This window comes from Oncorhynchus mykiss, chromosome 1 (assembly GCF_057628025.1).
Source record: "Oncorhynchus mykiss isolate SJ-2025 chromosome 1, ASM5762802v1, whole genome shotgun sequence".
Lineage (NCBI taxonomy): Eukaryota > Metazoa > Chordata > Actinopteri > Salmoniformes > Salmonidae > Oncorhynchus > Oncorhynchus mykiss.
This window is the reverse complement of record NC_143022.1, coordinates 42,325,048-42,343,801: the sequence shown is the minus strand read 5'-3', so window position 1 is coordinate 42,343,801 and position 18,754 is coordinate 42,325,048. Positions and strand designations below refer to the sequence as shown.

General features: G+C 40.3%; 1 protein-coding gene across 3 annotated transcripts in view; it reads right to left on the bottom strand.

Annotated features, from left to right (window-relative positions):
• Positions 1-106: 106 nt before the first annotated feature.
• LOC110522730 (pleckstrin homology domain-containing family G member 7) overlaps positions 107-18,754 on the bottom strand; it is a 29,039-nt gene continuing 10,391 nt past the window's right edge. For all 3 annotated transcript variants that reach the window (XM_021601209.3, XM_036977418.2, XM_090230783.1), the window contains 10 exons: positions 18,576-18,671; positions 16,326-16,427; positions 15,259-15,372; positions 12,714-12,888; positions 10,780-10,895; positions 10,179-10,266; positions 9,993-10,072; positions 9,685-9,838; positions 4,708-4,805; positions 107-704 (listed from right to left, as the gene is read on the bottom strand). In XM_021601209.3, the coding sequence (XP_021456884.3) occupies positions 600-704; positions 4,708-4,805; positions 9,685-9,838; positions 9,993-10,072; positions 10,179-10,266; positions 10,780-10,895; positions 12,714-12,888; positions 15,259-15,372; positions 16,326-16,427; positions 18,576-18,671 (1,128 nt within the window). In that variant the 3' untranslated portion in view covers positions 107-599. The remainder of the gene's footprint in view (positions 705-4,707; positions 4,806-9,684; positions 9,839-9,992; positions 10,073-10,178; positions 10,267-10,779; positions 10,896-12,713; positions 12,889-15,258; positions 15,373-16,325; positions 16,428-18,575; positions 18,672-18,754) is intronic.

Below are 18,754 nucleotides of genomic sequence, written 5' to 3'. Positions count from 1 at the left end.
TTCACCCACTGGGGTAATAATGACATGGGTCAGTTGTACTGTTAGCCATAGACACATTACCACAGTTTGAGTGAATGTATTCAGCAACACAGGACAAAAATCATAATTTCTCATTATCAACAATTTATTGTCATCTTATGGTACCACAATGCACTTTCAAAGCAAACATGAATTTTACAAATTATCCTGCTAATACTTTACAACGGCTTAGGCGGAGACACAGTAATAGTCCTTGTCTAGGGCAGTGGTCACCAACCCTGGTACTGGAGAAATTCACCAGGAGTGCAGGTTTTCAATCCAGCACCAACCAACGCACCTGATTAAACTAATCAAAGGTCTCGACAACTAGCTAGTTTAATCAAGTGCCTTTGTGCTGGTATGTACTTAGAACCAGCATACGTATACCCCTTTCACACTACAGCCAAACTGAGCCAAGCCGTACTGGGCTGGCCTGGTTACATATCCACCACAATTCTAGAACTCTGCTAGAAAGGACAGTGTGAAAAGAAAATATCTTAGCCACCTATGGTTCAGGACCTATAGTGGGAGGCCCCAGAAGCAGTATTTGTGGTCCCCTGTTGTAGTGACTGTCCGATGGCTCAGATCTGGGAGGACTCTACCCACAGTGAGGAGCTCTTCACCCGGGGAGGCTGCTGAGAATTCAGTGTCGTCACTGCACCCTCTATCTCTGACATCCACACCCTCTGGAAAGGAACACATTTTTGTGGTTTGTTTATTGTTCCCATTTCAACAGTGTTTTGTATTTCTTTTAAAATCGTGTGTTGAGACCTTTTGAAATTAACTTGACATACACACGGTACCATGAGGATACTTGGCTCACTAACTCATGCCAGGGGTTGCAAAGCGACCAGTCATTTTGTTAATTAACAATCTATGGCAACCTATCGTAACTTTGGTCATTTATACTTGAATAACTTTATTTTATTGTATGTATTAATATGGACAAAAATGTACGAGTTTCTAGTAGATAGACCAGATGGTTCAAGAGAAAAAAGCCTAATTAATAAAAAGCATCAATGGGATTATTTTCAATTACCTCTAACTCAACCAACTAGACTTTTCAGTTGTGATGCTAATGCATGGACAGAAATTATATTTCATGGATTCACTATGCCCAGATTCAGACCAGAGTGATGCGCGTGTAAATGGGGAGTTCCTTTTTATGCACTTCTCTCTATGCGTATTCTGACCTTGAATTTAAGTATGAAAATAGCATGCTATTCGTTTGGGGTGGAGATCTAAGAAATTAAAAGGTGTGGCGGAGGTGTCAACTGATAAGACGAGGTCAAAATACGGCTTAATTCCACCACCTTTACACGCAAGGAAACCATGAATGAGGTTGAGCGAACCTGCCCGATCTAAGTGGGAAAAGCGTATTTGTTTCAATACAAATAACTGCATTCTCCACGCACTGTGATTTAATAATAAGAGCTAGGTAAATGAGAAGAGCTAGGTAAATGAGAAGAGCTAGGTAAATGAGAAGAGCTAGGTAAATGAGAAGTGCTAGCTAAATGAGAAGAGCTAGGTAAATGAGAAGTGCTAGGTAAATGAGAAGTGCTAGCTAAATGAGAAGAGCTAGGTAAATGAGAAGAGCTAGGTAAATGAGAAGAGCTAGGTAAATGAGAAGAGCTAGGTAAATGAGAAGAGCTAGGTAAATGAGAAGAGCTAGGTAAATGAGAAGAGCTAGGTAAATGAGAAGAGCTAGGTAAATGAGAAGAGCTAGGTAAATGAGAAGAGCTAGGTAAATGAGAAGTGCTAGCTAAATGAGAAGAGCTAGGTAAATGAGAAGAGCTAGGTAAATGAGTAATCCGTTTGGAGAGGATTGAAAATACACACAGCAATTGTTTTAGATGATTTTTCCTTCTGATCCCTGGAGATGAATGTGAAAACAGCCACATGGAAGCAAAATGAAAATCAGAACTTGTATTTGCAGCCCCTTTTCCACAACGAAATAGGCTATAAATAGCCGTGTCGTTATTCAGAATTGTGTGTCCTCAATTTGATGTCTGCGCTTTAGAATGTTTTAATTATAGCCCATGGTGCAGTTTATTTTCTCTGTTTTATTTGACATTTTGTATTATGTTATATTAGCCACTATCAGCAGGCACCAACATTTCTAACTGTCACTTTAGCTTACCTTTCTTTCCTCTGTCACATCCGTGTAGTTGTTCCTGAGGGTGACTAGCATTAGTGGATCATATTAGGCTAATGTTGTGCAATGTGGGACATTATGGCATTGACGACACGCAGCAGGTTAAACCTGGAGCACAGTTCACGACGACTGGACCGTTGTCATTACAGTTCAAAGATTAGAGTAGATTTATAGGACTTGTTCAACCCTTATTGTAAACTTTTTTCCACCTTCCAATATTTCATGGATTGAACTTGAATATGACAACTTTCAGGATGAATCAAACCACTTTTTAATTCCTTAATATATTTAGTGCGTAAAGGCTCTCCAAATCTGTTTTTTGTCATACATGCTTTCCTAACCCCAAACGTTGCCTAAATAATCTACAAGATCAGAGTATTTTTTACATCTACCAGTTTGTGTTGAAACGGAGATGAATATGCATATATTATTTACATGGCTTTATTTAACTTGGCAAGTCAATTAATAACAAATGCATTGCCTATCAAGAGGCAAAAGTCCTACTGTGGGGATGGGGGCTGGGATGAAAAATATAGGACAAAAACACATCACAACAAGAGCGACACCACAACACTCCATACAACAACAAAGCATGGCAGCAACACATAACACAGCATGGCAGCAACACAACATGGCATTAGCACAACATGTTAGCAGCACAAACATTGCTAGACACAGACAACAGCACAGAGGGCAAAATGGCAGACAACCCAATAAATCACGTGAAGCAGCCATGTGTCAGTAAGAGTGTCCATGATTGAGTGTAGAGATGGAGAAAACTGTCCAGTTAGTGTTTTTTTGCAGCTCACTCCAGTCGCTAGCTGCAGCGAACTGATGCCTATTTTCCAAAATTGTTCTCAATGTATTCTAGTCTGTCAACAATATCCAAATGTAAAAAAAAGGTACCCTATTGAATGAAAACTCCAAGAGAAAATCTGTTGGCCACATTTATTCAGTGTGCAGAAGGGAATCATGACTGCAAAGCGTGTTATGCACCTGCACAAGGTAAGTCTGAATACCAACTAGTGAGAAGTATAACTTCCTAAATTGGAATCGGGACATAAATTGCTGGTTTATATTACGGATAATGTTTTACAGTTTAGTCTTATTTTAATAATCTCATATTTTCCATGTGCTAAAGCCAGAGATAGACAGCAGTGATGATATGAAGTACCCAAAAGGGCCACTAGATGTCTTGTGATAGATTACCTAAAATCATTGAAATGTTTTAATTCTGGTAATTTACTGGTAAACTTTCAACGTTTCCAGTAATATACCCACCCTTTGCAACCTTACTCATGCCTAGTAATGAAGAAAATTCCACCTAATTTAGATGTGTCAAAGAGCAAGGTGACTCGGACAGTATTGGAATACAGACTTCTCTGTTAGTGTCCGATCGTCCGATGACCAACTCGTGCTGAGCGATTAACCAAAATGTAGGTTATTTTTCGGTTTTTAAACTAATTGACTTAAGTCTGTTCAATTATTTGAATTCCATGTCGTTCAATTTTTTTTCTGTGAGCTCAATGTGCAGTTTCTGTAGAGATAAATCAGATTAAGCCTGAACTGTGCAATGTAGTAGGGAGTTGTATTTTCCAATAGACCAATATTTTGCAAAGTTTGGTGCAAAAAACCATGACAATAATCCATTGCGCGCCCTCTTAAATTTGTCCATCTGTGCGTAGCAAGACAGAACAAGCAATCGATATGGATAGAAAGCAGTTAATTGGCGAGCCTGAAAATACATGATCTTGATTGTTGGTAGTCATAAAATGATGCCTTATTTACTTTGAATAACTACAAAAAGTGATTTTGATAGGCAGCAGCTCTATGGAAATGAGATGATGACTTGGAATAAAATTAAAGTAATGTGAATAAATGATGGTTCATAATTATGGTTCATAAGCAGTAATGGGAGATCACTAACGTCATGGGACTTGTATTAATTGTTTTATTCTGTGTCGTTACAGCATGCAATCCACATAATGCACAGTGCTTTTCATGTCAAAAATACATTAAACCAAAAGCAATGATACATTTTTTTTTTTTTAATCGAACCGTCCTCAATAAGCACTAATCGCTCAGCACTATGACAAACACTAACTGGATCGAGTCACTTGATTTCTGGAAAGATAGCAATTTGTATGTTTGCGCAGAGAAAATCTCCTAGACAAATAGACTGTAAATAGCTCAACAATGATTATTATCATCCGGCAAAGGAATGAAACATGGTGATGAATGAAGGATAACACAGGAATTTATATGGCAGTAATCAACTAGCAACTCAAATGAATAAACTTTGAACCTGCTGTGAGTATGTTGAGATGGGAATGTCATGATCGTGATAAATCCACGCCTTACATATGACCACATAATGAAATGTTGTCAGTCACCATGGTACAATTACACACGAACAACCAAATTGGAATGCAACCCAATTCTCATTGTAAAAACACTACTGTCCATTCAGTGTTTTTGTTAGGACTACAACACGTACAGTGTGTTACTTTAAGTTCAGAGTGCTCTTACTGTACCTTGACGGCCTCGGACGGTGCTTGTAGAATGAAGGCAGCGATACACTGCTGGTAGCGGTTCTGGTGCATGATAATGAAGGATTGGGATAGCCCTGACGCTGAGAAGAGAAGGATGAAACATGTCAGTGTCATTAGTGCACACCATAGAAAAATGTATATATTTTTTTAACAGAAATTGAAAACAAGCGCTTCATATTGGAAGTTCAGGTGGTCCCTCCCTGTTTTGGCCAGTTTGCATCCATTTAGTTTCTAATTAATACAACCTAGTTTACATATAAATTATACTCTGCATACATTTTCATACTGGTCCCTGATGGAATCGAACCCATAATCCTGGCGTTGCAAGTGCCATGCTCTACCAACAGTCACAAGGCCAGGTCTGTTGAAGAAACGCACATAAGCAGTCCTGAACAAATAACTCAGGACTGATACTGTAATCGATTACAGATGACTAATCTGCGGTTTAGATAACTGGATTGCACAATACAGTGGCTTGCGAAAGTATTCACCCGCTTGGCATTTTCCCTATTTTGTATCATTTGATTTACACAACATGCCTACCACTTTGAAGATGCAAAATATTTTTATTGTGAAATAAACAAACAGAAAACTTGAGTGCATAACTATTCACCCCTCCAAAGTCAATACTTTGTAGAGCCACCTTTTGCAGCAATTACAGCTGCAAGTATCTTGGGGTATGTCTCTATAAGCTGCCACATCTAGCCACTGGGATTTTTGCCCATTCTTCAAGGCAAAACTGCTCCAGCTCCTTCAAGTTGGATGGGTTCCGCTGGTGTACAGCAAAAAGTCTCAATGGGATTGAGGTCTGGGCTTTGACTAGGCCATTCCAAAACATTTAAATGTTTCCCCTTAAACCACTCGAGTGTTGCTTTAGCAGTATGCTGAGGGTCATTGTCCTGCTGGAAGGTGTCCGTCCCAGTCTCAAATACAAGACTGAAACAGGTTTCCGTCAAGAAATCCCCTGTATTTAGCGCAATCCATCGTTCCTTCAATTCTGACCAGTTTCCCAGTCCCTGCCGATGAAAAACATCCACACAGCATGATGCTGCCACCACCATGCTTCACTGTGGGGATGTTGTTCTTGGGGTGATGAGAGGTGTTGGGTTTGCGCCAGACAAAGCGCTTCCTTGATGGCCAAAAAGCTCCATATAAGTCTCATCTGACCAGAGTACCTTCTTCCATATGTTGGGGTAGTCTAGAGGTCGACCGATAAATTTTGGACCCCTGATTATGGCCGATTACATTGCACTCCACGGGGAGACTGCGTGGCACGCTGACTACCTGTTATGCGAGTGCAGCAAGGAGCCAAGGTAAGGTGCTAGCTAGCATTAAACTTATCTTATAAAAAAACTATCAATCTTAACATAATCACTAGTTAACTACACATGGTTGATGATATTACGAGTTTATCTAGCTTGTCATGCGTTGCATATAATCGATGAGGTGCCTGCTAATTTATCCTTGAATTACAGCCTACTTCGCCAAACAGGTGATTTAACAAGCTCATTTGCGAAAAAAAGCACTGTCGTTGCACCAATGTGTACCTAACCATAAACATCAACGCCTTTCTTAAAATCAATACACAAGTATATATTTGTAAACCTGTATATTTAGCTAATATTGCCTGCTAACATGAATTTCTTTTAACTAGGGAAATTGTGTCACTTGCATACTATGCAACAGTCAGGGTATATACAGTAATTTGGGCCGCCTGGCTTGTTAGGAAAAAATGTTTTTCGCATTTGCGAAAAAAGCACAATCGTTGCACGAATGTACCTAACAATAAACATCAATGCCTTTCTTAAAATCAATACACAGAAGTATATATTTTTAAACCTGTATATTTAGTTAAAATAAATTCATGTTAGCAGGCAATGTTAACTAGGATGTTAACTCACGTTTGTTGCACGCATAGTCAAAGTATATGCAACAGTTTGGGCCGCCTGGCTCGTTGCGAACTAATTTGCCAGAATTTGACATAATTATAACATAACTTTGAAGGTTGTGCAATGTAACAGCAATATTTAGACTTATGGATGCTACCCGTTAGATAAAATACGGAACGGTTCCGTATTTCACTGAAAGAATAAACGTTTTGTTTTCTAAATGACAGTTTCCGAATTTTACCACATTAATGACCTAAGGCTCGTATTTCTTTGTGTTATTCTATTATAATTAGGTCTATGACTTGATAGCGCAGTCTGACTGAGCGGTGGTAGGCAGCAGCAGGCTCATAAGCATTCATTCAAAACAGCACATTCCTGCGTTTGCCAGCAGCTCTTCGCAATGCTTCAAGCCTATCAACTCTCGAGGTCAGGCTGGCAATACTAAAGTACCTATTAGAACATTCAATAGTCAAAGGTATATGAAATACAAATGGTATAGAGAAATAGTCCTATAATAACTACAACCTAAAACTTCTTACCTGGGAATATTGAAGACTCATGTTAAAAGGAACCACCAGCTTTCATATGTTCTCAGCAAGGAACTTAACCGTTAGCTTTTATACATGGCACATATTGCAATTCTACTTACTCCTCCAACACTTTGTTTTTGCATTATTTAAACCAAATTGAACATGTTACAGTATTTATTTGAGACTAAATTGATTTTATTGATGTATAAAGTTAAAATAAAAGTGTTCATTGTTCATTCAGTATTGTTGTAATTGTCATTATTACATACATACATATAAAAATAGTCAGATTAATCGGTATCGGCGTTGAAAAATCATAAATCGGTCGACCTCTAGTAGTCTCCCATATGCCTTTTGGTGAACACCAAATGTGTTTGCTTATTTTTCTTTTTTTTTCTTTAAGCAAATGGCTTTTTTCTGGCCACTTATGTAAAGCCCAGCTCTGTGGAGTGTAAGGCTTAAAGTGGTCCTGTGGCCAGATAATCCAATCTCCGCTGTGGAGCTTTGCAGCTCCTTCAGGGTTATCTTTGGTCTCTTTGTTGCCTCTCTGATTAATGCCCTCCTTGCCTGGTCTGTGAGTTTTGGTGAGTGGCCCTCTCTTGGCAGGTTTGTTGTGGTTAATAATGGATTTAACAGTGCTCCCTGGGATGTTCAAAGTTTCAGGTATTTTTTTAATAGCCCAACCATGATCTGTACCTCTCCACAACTTTGTCCCTGACCTGTTTGGAGAGCTCCTTGGTCTTCATGGTGCCGCTTGCTTGATGGTGCCCCTTGCTGAGTGGTGTTGCAGACGGTGGGGTGTATATATACACTGAGATCATGTGACAGATCATGTGACACTCGAAATAAAAATCCATTTAAAATACAGGTTGTAATGCAACAAAATAGGAAAAACGGGGGGGATGAATACTTTTGCAAGGCACTGTATGTTTTTATCATAGGTTTGATTATTGATATAAATTCAGTATCTTATCAGTAAGTTAAGCAGCGTTTCCCAAACTCTGTATTCGGGATCCCTAGAAGGTGCACATTTTGGTTTTACATAGCTGATTCAAATGATCAAAGTTCATGATTAGATGATTATCAGCTGTGTAGTGCTAGGGCAAAAACCAAAACGTATACCCCATGGGATCCGAGGACTGAGTTTGGGAAACCCTGAAGTAAAGCAAGAGGTGTGAACAAGTGCCAAATAGCCTAAATGTAATAGATTAGTAGATGTTCATAGGCCTATGTTTAAATCAGTGATGAGGTCCTAGGATCAGGTTGTACATTATTTTCCATAAGAACACACACACACTGTTAAGTTACTGCACTGTTGAGAGGAGAGCTTGCAACTAAGCATGTAATTGTACTGTTTACTCCCCGCTATAGCCTGTGCTTATGACAAATAAACTTTGATGTGACAATAACATTAAGATTGACAAAAGCCAAAATACTAGTGTGTTACTAGGACATGTGGCCTTAACTTCTCTAGGGTAGGGGGCAGCATTTGGAATTTTGGATGAAAAGCATGCTCAAATTAAACTGCCTTCTACTCAGGCCCAGAAGATAGGATATGCATATAATTAGTAGATTTGGATAGAAAACACTAAAGTTTCCAATACTGTTAAAATAATGTCTGAGTATAACAGAACTGATTTGGCAGGCGAAAACCTAAAATCCATTCAGGAAGTAGGTTTTTTTGTTTTCTATTCAATGCCATTACAGTATCCATCGACTTAGGACTCAAATTGCAGTTCCTATGCCTTCCACTAGATGTCAACAGTCTTTAGAAATTGTTTCAGGCTTGTATTCTGAAAAATTAGGGTATAAGAGCAGTCTGAATGAGTGGACTCTGCCGTGTCACAGAGCTTTTTCATGCGCGCGAGAGTGCCTTTCTTGTTTACCTTTTATATTGACGCCGTTATTGTCCGGTTGTAATATTATCGATGATTTAGGTTAAAAACAACCTGAGGATTGAATATAAACATCGTTTGACATGTTTCTATGAACTTTACGGATACAATTTAGATTTTTTTTGTCTGCCTGTTGTGACCCCGTTTAAGCCTGTGGATTACTGAAGAAAACGCGAACAAAACTGAGGTTTTCGGATATAAAAGAGAGACTATCAAACAACAGGAACATTTATTGAATAAATGAAGGTCTTCTGAGTGCAAACATATGAAGATAATCAAATCTAAGTGATTAATTTTATCTCTATTTCTGACTTGTGTAACTCTTCTACTTGGCTGGTTACTGTTTGTAATGATTTGTCTGCTGGGCTATGTTCTCAAATAATTGTAAGGTAAGCTTTCGCCGTAAAGCATTTTTAAAATCTGAAACAGTGGTTGGATTCACAAGAAGTTCATCTTTAAACCTATATAACATAGTTGTATCTTTTCTGAGTATTTCTGTATTTGAATTTGGCGCTCTGCAATCTTACTGGATGTTGGCCAGGTGGGACGCCCACATACCCTAGAGAGGTTAAACTGTGGCAACTACATCATTGAATGCTGGACTTTTTCCATTCCTGTATCATGCATGTGTTGAGCCGTCCCCACCTGCTGCGTTGAGTTGGTCTACGCTCCTGAGCTGGAGGCGGTCCAGCGAGATGGGCTGGTCCAGGACGGTGAAGGTACAGCCCTCCTTCAGCAACTGGTCCAACTCCTGGTTCTGAGGGAGGCGCAAAGGATTCTGTTCAGGACCTGTGGACTTCTAGAGGGGGGGTAGGAGTGGGAGAGCGCGCGGGAGAGAGAGAAAATCAAATTCAGTGATCAAAGAGGATTAAGTACTATACGAAAGTAGTTAAGTTATAATACATATGTAGGTAAGTATCTATGTGAGAAAATCGTAGAGGTATGGGTCTTACCTTCTTGTTCCTCTTGATCTTGGTGATGAGGAGGAAGTCGTCAAAGAGAAACAGGTACACATCATGCAGCTTAGCATTCTCTGGTGGTAACATATGTAGATGATGTCAGGACATGGCTGATGTAAAAATACAGTCCTTAAACAGTATTTTAACTAAGCATGACTGATTACTCTGTATGTCACCGACCTGTGAGCACTAGTTTGCCCTCATGCAGAAGGCACCGATGAGCGATGAGGTTTTCGAGGGTGACCGCTTTCAGGAGATGCTTCAGATTCTGTTCAAAGCCAAATGAAGGGCTGAGGTTAGGTTGTGGGTAGACGCATGATTTGTTTGCATTCTTACGACTTCATATGTGGTGGCAGTATATTTTATTTGGATCATATCCCGCCGTTATGTCTCTTGCATGCATATCTAGCTTTGCGGATCACGATGATCAGATATCACTTGATCTTTATCTGAAAAAACTAAGACGCTTCAGACAGCCCTCTCTTTACATCAATGCATTGACATCATTCAAGATACAGCTAAGTTGTTGATTGTATTGTATCTGACTCGTGTATCAAAACGTTAACCATATGATCTGTTCTACTCGAATCCGAACCCAAGAAGACCCATTTGTCTTGGCCCAAGACCAGTGTCATTGGAAAGCTTAAGTACAGAGGCCCATGTTCCTCCAGGAACTAACAGGATTACGTCAATTAAGTCCATTTTATTCTATTATGTATTTGTGCAAACCCAGTTTGATATTCAAAGCTCAACTCTCTCATTATAGTGAATTCAACCTTACCTCAGGGATGAAGGCCCGCTTGTCTCTCTCCCACACTGGCAGCCACACCAGGGCGTCTCTCAGTAGTTTCACCTTCTGGTAGTTGTCCAGCCATTTGACTTTGCCCTCCAGATCACCTACAAAACACACACACACAAACACAAAACACAAAACATAAAACAACACACACCCACAACACACAACACACCCACAGGGGGAGGGGTGTGTGTGACACAAACAAACCAACGAGGACACTAAACTGCATTCCACTCCACCTCTCTGTTTGATAGTGAGCAGTGCACACTAATTAGGAACACCGATTCTGGCAGGCTTATTCCTGGCTTTGGAACACACAGAACAATCTTAACAAGGGTGTCACTGTTGTCATCAGATTAAATTAATATAATTTATGTAACTTCATCTTAGTTTAATAATATAGTACTACTTTGTAAAATATTCAGCTATGTGCACAATTTATCAAACTATCAATTCATCTGGCATTGGCAATGAAACAAATACATTTCAAATAGTATCTCTGATGTTGATACGGATATCATTAAATAATGACGACAGCTGACTGTCTCAACATGGGTGTGATCTATGATGCTCTAGTCATAGATTAGACTGCACCCACCTCTTACCGTAGACACCCACCACACCCATTGAACATTGACCGATTCAGTCCAGCCTGCCATTGTGACAGTGCTATTCCCAGGCCACATCAACTCACTGTATACCTCTGTTATTGTCTGTAGAGTCACACCCTGGCTATGGGAAAGAACTTTGCAGCACACAGTAAAAACACAAACTAGTTTGGAATAGAAAAACGGGTTCGATATACAAGAACAATTACATTCAAGGTACATATTTCTCTACAGTCCGTCCTGTCCATCTAGTTATAGAGAGAACCACCAAAATACGTCTGCAAGTAAAGGCATGCAGAGAAGACGTCAACTGTCACAGATTTTGGCTGCTGCCCAACAAACAAACTGGCTATTTGGTTACCATTTCTAAGAGACATGTATTTGTAGAGACTATCCCGTACAGGAGGCTGTGTGTAAATAAACTTTTCCAGTGTATATTTTGCTACAGGTGTGAAGATGTGAGTTAAGCCAGGAGGTATAAGTGGCTGTCAAAAGCCCACATAGCTCTGTCAGAAAACACCCTAGAGCTGATGGCCTGAACCGGAATGGCAGAGCTTCTGTTTCCTATGTAGAAATAGAACTCCTAGAATGGCAACCTAATTCAAGTCAAGAGGGGGGGGTGATACAATTCAAAATGGCCACCGGTCGTCCTATTTCTAAAGGTTTTCTCCATCGTAAGACACAGGAGAGGCTGGCTGACTGACTCTGCTTGTTCAAGTTTCCTTATACGGCAAAAACATTGTTGTGGTTAGAGCGAGAGGAGCCTCTAGTGATGACTGACTACTGTTAAATTAGGTTGAGATGAGTCACCTCAGCTGATAAAAATAGATTATGCAAATAACCCAGATAATCCAATAATGGCTTCACAGAACCCCAAATCAGCTTCATTTACACTAATAACGTGTGTGGTGAGCCATTGGCTTTACAGAGTCAGTGTGGTGGTGAGGGTTAACTACTTAAGTGTTGCAGTAAGAATGTGCAATAAAGTAGTGTGGTACGGTTGCACTGTTTTGTAGAAATATCAGATCAGCCTGAGAGACTGACCATGTTGTACACGATGTAGCCAATGGTCTGGCAAAGCTATTTTGTTATTCTCATTGGAGAAATAAGACGGGGAAATACGGGGAAATAAGACTTTTAATTGAAAATGTACAGCTGTGGAGCGGGCAGTGCACAGGGGCTGTGTGGGTGTTTGAGTGAAAAAGACAGAGGAAAACCAAACAGGTTTATATATGGAACAGCAGCCTGGGTAGTGATGGGGTTTTACAATACAGTGTTTCAGTGGCAAGGGTGAAGGAGGGGGATGCTCACATATGGAGGTGTCCACCTGCTCCGCCACACTCTGCAGGGCGCTCTCCTCCTCCTCCGTCCGGCTTCTCTTCCCTACGTTCCTCAGCAGCAGGGGGTAGCGGGTCAGACGTTGCAATGGTGCCACCAACAGGTCACGCAACTGCAACCTCCGACACTCCTGGTTCCTCTCACACCACTAGGAAGGAAGGGGGGAGAGAGAGATATATCATCTTTAACAACATCCTCAGCTCTGGCATCTTCCCCAAAATGTGGAACCAAGGACGAATCACCCTAATCCACAAAAGTGGAGACAAATTTGACCCCAATAACTACCGGGGGATATGAGTCAACAGCAACCTTGGGAAAATCTTCTGCATCATCATCATTAACAGCAGACTTGTATATTTCCTCAGTGAAAACAATGCACTGAGCAAATGTCAAATTGGCTTTTTACCAAATTACCGTATGACAGACCACGTATTCACCCTGCACACCCTAATTGACAAACAAACAAGCCAAAACAAAGGCAAAGTCTTCTCATTCTTTGTTGAGTTCAAGAAAGCTTGACTCAATTTGGCATGAGGGTCTGCTATACAAATTGATAGAAAGTGGTGTTGTGGGGAAAATATACAACATTATAAAATCAAGTGTGCAGTTTAAATTGGCAAAAAACATTGCTTTCCACAGGGCAAGGGGGTGAGACAGGGATGCAACTTAAGCCCCACAATCTTCAACATATATCAACAAATTGGCGAGGGCACTAGAACAGTCTGCAGCACCCGGCCTCACTCTACTAGAACCGGAAGCCAAATGGCTACCATTTGCTGATGATCTGGTGCTTCTGTCCCCAACCAAGGAGGGCCTACAACAGCACCTAGATCTTCTGCACAGATTCTGTCAGACCTGGGCCCTGACAGTAAATCTCAGTAAGACAAAAATAATGGTGTTCCAAAAAAGGTCCAGTTTCCAGGACCACAAATACAAATTCCATCTAGACACCGTCGCACTAGAGCACACAAAAAAACTACACATACCTCGGCCTAAACATCAGCGCCACAGGTAACTACCACAAAGCTGTGAACGATCTGAGAGACAAGGCAAGAAGGGGCTTCTATGCCATCAAAAAATTTGATGTGCCAATTAGGATCTGGCAAAAAGTACTTGAATCAGTTATATAACCCATTGCCCTTTATGGTTGTGAGCTCTGGAGTCCGCTCACCAACCAAGAATTCACAAAATAGGGCAAACACCAAATTGAGAGACTGCATGCAGAATTCAGCAAAAATATATTTTGTGTACAATATAAAACACCAAATAATGCATGCAGAGCAGATTTAGGCTGATGCCTGTTAATTATCAAAATCCAGAAGAGAGTCATTAAATTCCACAACCACCTAAAAGAAAGTGATTCCCAAACCTTACATTGACTATGTACAGACTCAGTGAGCATAGCCTTGCTATTGAAAAAGGCCACCGAAGGCAGACCTGGCTCTCAAGAGAAGACAGGCTATGTCCACACTGCCCACAAAATGTGGAGACTGAGCTGCACTTCCTAACCTCCTAACAAATGTATGGCCTAGAGACACATATTTCCCTCAGATTACACAGATCCACCCAAAAAAATATATATATATCTAATTGATAAACTCCCAGATCTATTGGGTGAAATACCACAGTGTGCAATCACAGCAGCAAGATGTGTGTCCTGTGGCCACAAGGTCAACCAGTGTAGAACAAACACCATTGTAAATACAACCAATATTTATGTTTATTAATTTTCCCTTTTGTCATTACAACACTGTATATAGACAATGACATTTTACAGTTTGGAACCTTTGTGAGTAAGGTTTACTGTTAAAAGTGAAATAAACAATAAAAAATTGTTTATTATCTATTTCACTTGCTTTGGCAATGTAAACATGTTTCCCATGCCAATAAAGCCCCTTAAAAAAAGAAAAAAAGAGAAAGCACGGTGGGAGAAGAGAGCATGGTGGAGAGAGGCGTAGGGGGAGAGAGGAGAGGGAGCATGGTGGGAGAGAGAGGGGAGAGGGAGAGGGAGGGAGAAAGAGAGGGGAGAGGGAGAGAGAGGGAGGGAGAGGATGGGAGAGAGAGGGAGTGAGGGAGAGAGGGAGAGAGTGAGGGAGAGAGAGGGAGGGAAAGAGAAAAAGAGAGAAAGAGAAAAAGAGAAGAGAAAAAGAGAAGAGAAAAAGAGAGAGTAGGGGGAGAGAAAGAGGGAGCAAGAGAGGGGAGAGAGCGTAGGGGAAGAGAAAGAGAGTTAAAGCCAAATTAAGTACTATAAGTAGGTTGATAAGTAAGTGTGTGACAAAATCTGATATTGAGAGAGAAAGCGATTGAGTAAGAGCGTGGGAGAAAATATGAGAGAAGAGAAGAGACAGGTCAGGAAGTAAAAGGTGAAAGAGAGCAAGTATTAGGAAGAACTGAGGGACGGGGTAGGGTAGGAGTGAAAGTGGTTGTTAGGGACAGGGAACAGCGCAACCTTGCCCCAACCAACCCTGATTTATAGTTCCAAATAAGCAGCGCTTGGTGGCTGCGGCCTGCAGTGTACCTTCACGTAGGAGCCAAAGTCCTCTCTGTGCTTCAGGCTGTCCAGATAAAAGAGTGCAGTGGAATAGTTGAGGCAGTACTTCTGCAGACAGTGGCATATGCTCTCCTGGATCGCCTGCCAACAGATAGATATATGTAAATTGTTAGCTAAGCAGTAAGCGCATAGAGAAACAGAAAGATCCCATTAAAAAGTTTATTGGCCGTGTACACAGATTTGCCGGCGTTATACCACAGTGGTTTCCATCTTTTTGGTGACTGTATCCCCAACTGAATTCTGCTCGGCCATGAGTACCCCTGAAGTACCCCCTCGTGTGCATTTTACCAGTAGACACATGGTCTCATGAGTACCCGCTATGGATCGGCCAAGTAAGTCGCTCTGGATAAGAGCGTCTGCTAAATGACTCAAACGTCAACAATGTACCCCTAGTTGGTAACCACTATTACAGCAGGTGCAGTGAAATGCTTATGTTACGAGCTCAAACAGTGCAGTAGAATGTCTAATACAACACAAATAATGCAACAATTCCCATCAAGAAATAACAATCCAAAGCAGATCTATATTAGAGTGAGCTTGTGTGGGACTCCAGAATAGAAAGAAGTGGCGTGTAGAGACAGTATATCTTTTGGAAAAGACAAAAAAGCTGCTGGGCCACATGAAAAAAAACGGTGCTTCGTATTCATAGATAATTTCATGGAGGGTGATGAAGAGATTTACGTCTAGTGTACCATATGAGTAGGTCACTTAAAGAAATAAATACACATTATAAATACAAATAATAAATATGACTAATTATACAGACACTAATGATTTTATACATGTTCTCTGGTTTATAATGGAGTGTGTTTCAAGTTTAATTAGTTGTATGTACAGGATACACATGGTATACACCGTCCAACGAAATGCTTACTTGCAAGGTTCCTTATCGACAACGAAACACAAAATAATAAAAAGATAAGAATATAAAGTAAATGGTCCAGTAGAACAGAATATTCTGTGTGTGCGTGTAAACACGTGTGTGCTTGTGCATTCAAGTGTTTTTGAACGTGTGTGTGTGTGTGTATCCATACCTTGTGGAGGAGCTCCAGCAGGGTGGGCCCGGCCCCTGCTACCGGCATCTTCCAGGACTCCTTGATGACATGCAGCAGGCTGGTGAGGAAGCCAAAGCTCACCTGGGGAACAACACATCACATTACAGAGTCCAAAAGAAAATGTAATATCATAGATAGACAAAGTCTACATGAAGATGACATGCCACTGACTATTCGTATAATGGAGATAATTCCTTCCTACAATGTCTTGTAATTGTACTGCAGGTGACTATCTTGTTGAAATTAATGTAAAGCAAAGCAGCACTCTCAAAATTCTATAGATTTAGTGTTTCCTGAAAAACAGAGACCAGAGGTCATAGTATGAGAATTCAATCCTTCAACATGTAGCCTAGAGTAAGATGACGTCGATGAAGATTTGACGTCGTGATGGGGAATATTTAGTGACTTAACTTTGGAATTTCATTTTGATATGTGGATAGCGTGTGGCAAACCATCTCCCATCCAAGTCCCAAAACAAAGTGCCTTCGCCCCCTTCACTGCCATGGTCAGTCATCCATCTGGGACATGGGTAGCTAGTTTACCATGCGTATCCCGTACATACGGCTAATAAAAAAATATGCAACTTCAAGTCCTACTTTACTCACAGTAGTGTCTACCTCACTGCCTCAAGACAGCATGCCATGGCCCTATCATCCTACCATTCTGCATGGAAGACAGCACCCACACAGGATCAGTACCAATCGGATCTGGGCGGTGTTGGAGTGGGACTAGTGTGTTACCATGACGACTCAGTCTCACAAGACACCTAATAGAATGCTATACTATCATAGTACACAATAATAGAGACAAAAAATTTAATTAACATGCCAAACACATTTTCCAAGCTTGGGATACTAAAGATCTTCTAATCTAATCGACAGGGCTAGCACAATTATTGTATAACTGATGGTTATGGATGAAGTCATCAGTCATGAGAATAAAATAACACATTCAGAAAAAGCAGTCAAAAAATCCTATATCTAGGATTTCTTCCTAACAAAGACCGTAATTAATTTGCCAGAATTTTACTAAATTATGACATAAAAGGTTGTGCAATGTAACAGCAATATTTAGACTTATGCATGCTACCTGTTAGATAAAATACGGAACGGTTCTGTATTTCACTGAAAGAATAAACGTTTTGTTTTCTAAATGATAGTTTCCGGATTTGACCATATTAATAACCTACGGCATGTATTTCTGTGTGTTTATTATATTATAATTAAGTCTATGATTTGATATTTGATAGAGCAGTCTGACTGAGCGGTGGAAGGTAGCAGCAGGCTCGTAAGCATTCCTTCAAACAGCACTTTCCTGCGTTAGCCATAATAACTACAACCTAAAACTTCTTACCTGGGAATATTGAAGACTCATATGTTCTCATGTTTTGAGAAAGGAACTTAAAAGTTAGCTTTTTTTACATGGCACTTTTACTTTATTTAAAGCATTATTTAAGCCAACTTCGACATGTTTCATTTATTTGAGACTAAATAGATTCATTCAGTATTGTTGTAATAGTCATATATATATATATATATATATATATACATACACATACTTAGATTGATGCACTGTTGGCGTCAATTGACTCTAGGGGGTAAAAAATATATATATACTTTAGGAACAAACAGATGACTGAAGATGGAACAGTTTCTGCGATAATGGACTCAACAACATGATAAAAGTTTGTTGCTGCTTGCTGAAACAAGCAAGGTACTGTAGCAAATGAGTCTTTGGTTGCCTATGCAATGCCCCCCCACAATGCAGCAGCAGCACACATAGGAATAGAAACTGGCAATTTGATTGGTAAACTCATTACATGGGTACACGCAAAGGCTGCCTGGTATTGTGATGCAAAAATGTCCATGGTAATGTGAAATGTTCATTCAAATGATGTTAGCTGATGTGGCTCATGCAATGGAATGCATTTATTTTTGTCAACAAACCATTGCACATATTGATGGTTACACTTCCTGCTTTGCGCCAATGGGTACACTTGCAATGGCTGCCAGTCCCATTATGCCATCATTGACTTGAATGGGGAGGCCCATTCTATTCCTTCTATATCAGCACATGCAGTCAGGAGAGAAAAAGAGTAAGTATTCGAACGGTTATTAAGGAGCCGCGGCCATTTGGCTAGTGAGTTAGCGTCATCCAAAATTCCATGACATTCACAGCCCTACTAATCCAATCTAATGTAATATACAGTATGCATCTCTACAGTCTCACCAGACACAGCTCGTTGAGGTTGGCAAACAGCCTCCAAGTGTCCACGTCAGACAGGTAGTCCCTCATCTGCAGGTTAGTCAGCGTGGCCAGAAACACCTGAAGGACACAATATTTATTTATATTTTTTATTAAACACAAAAACATTAAAATATATTATATATTACACAATGGAACACAAA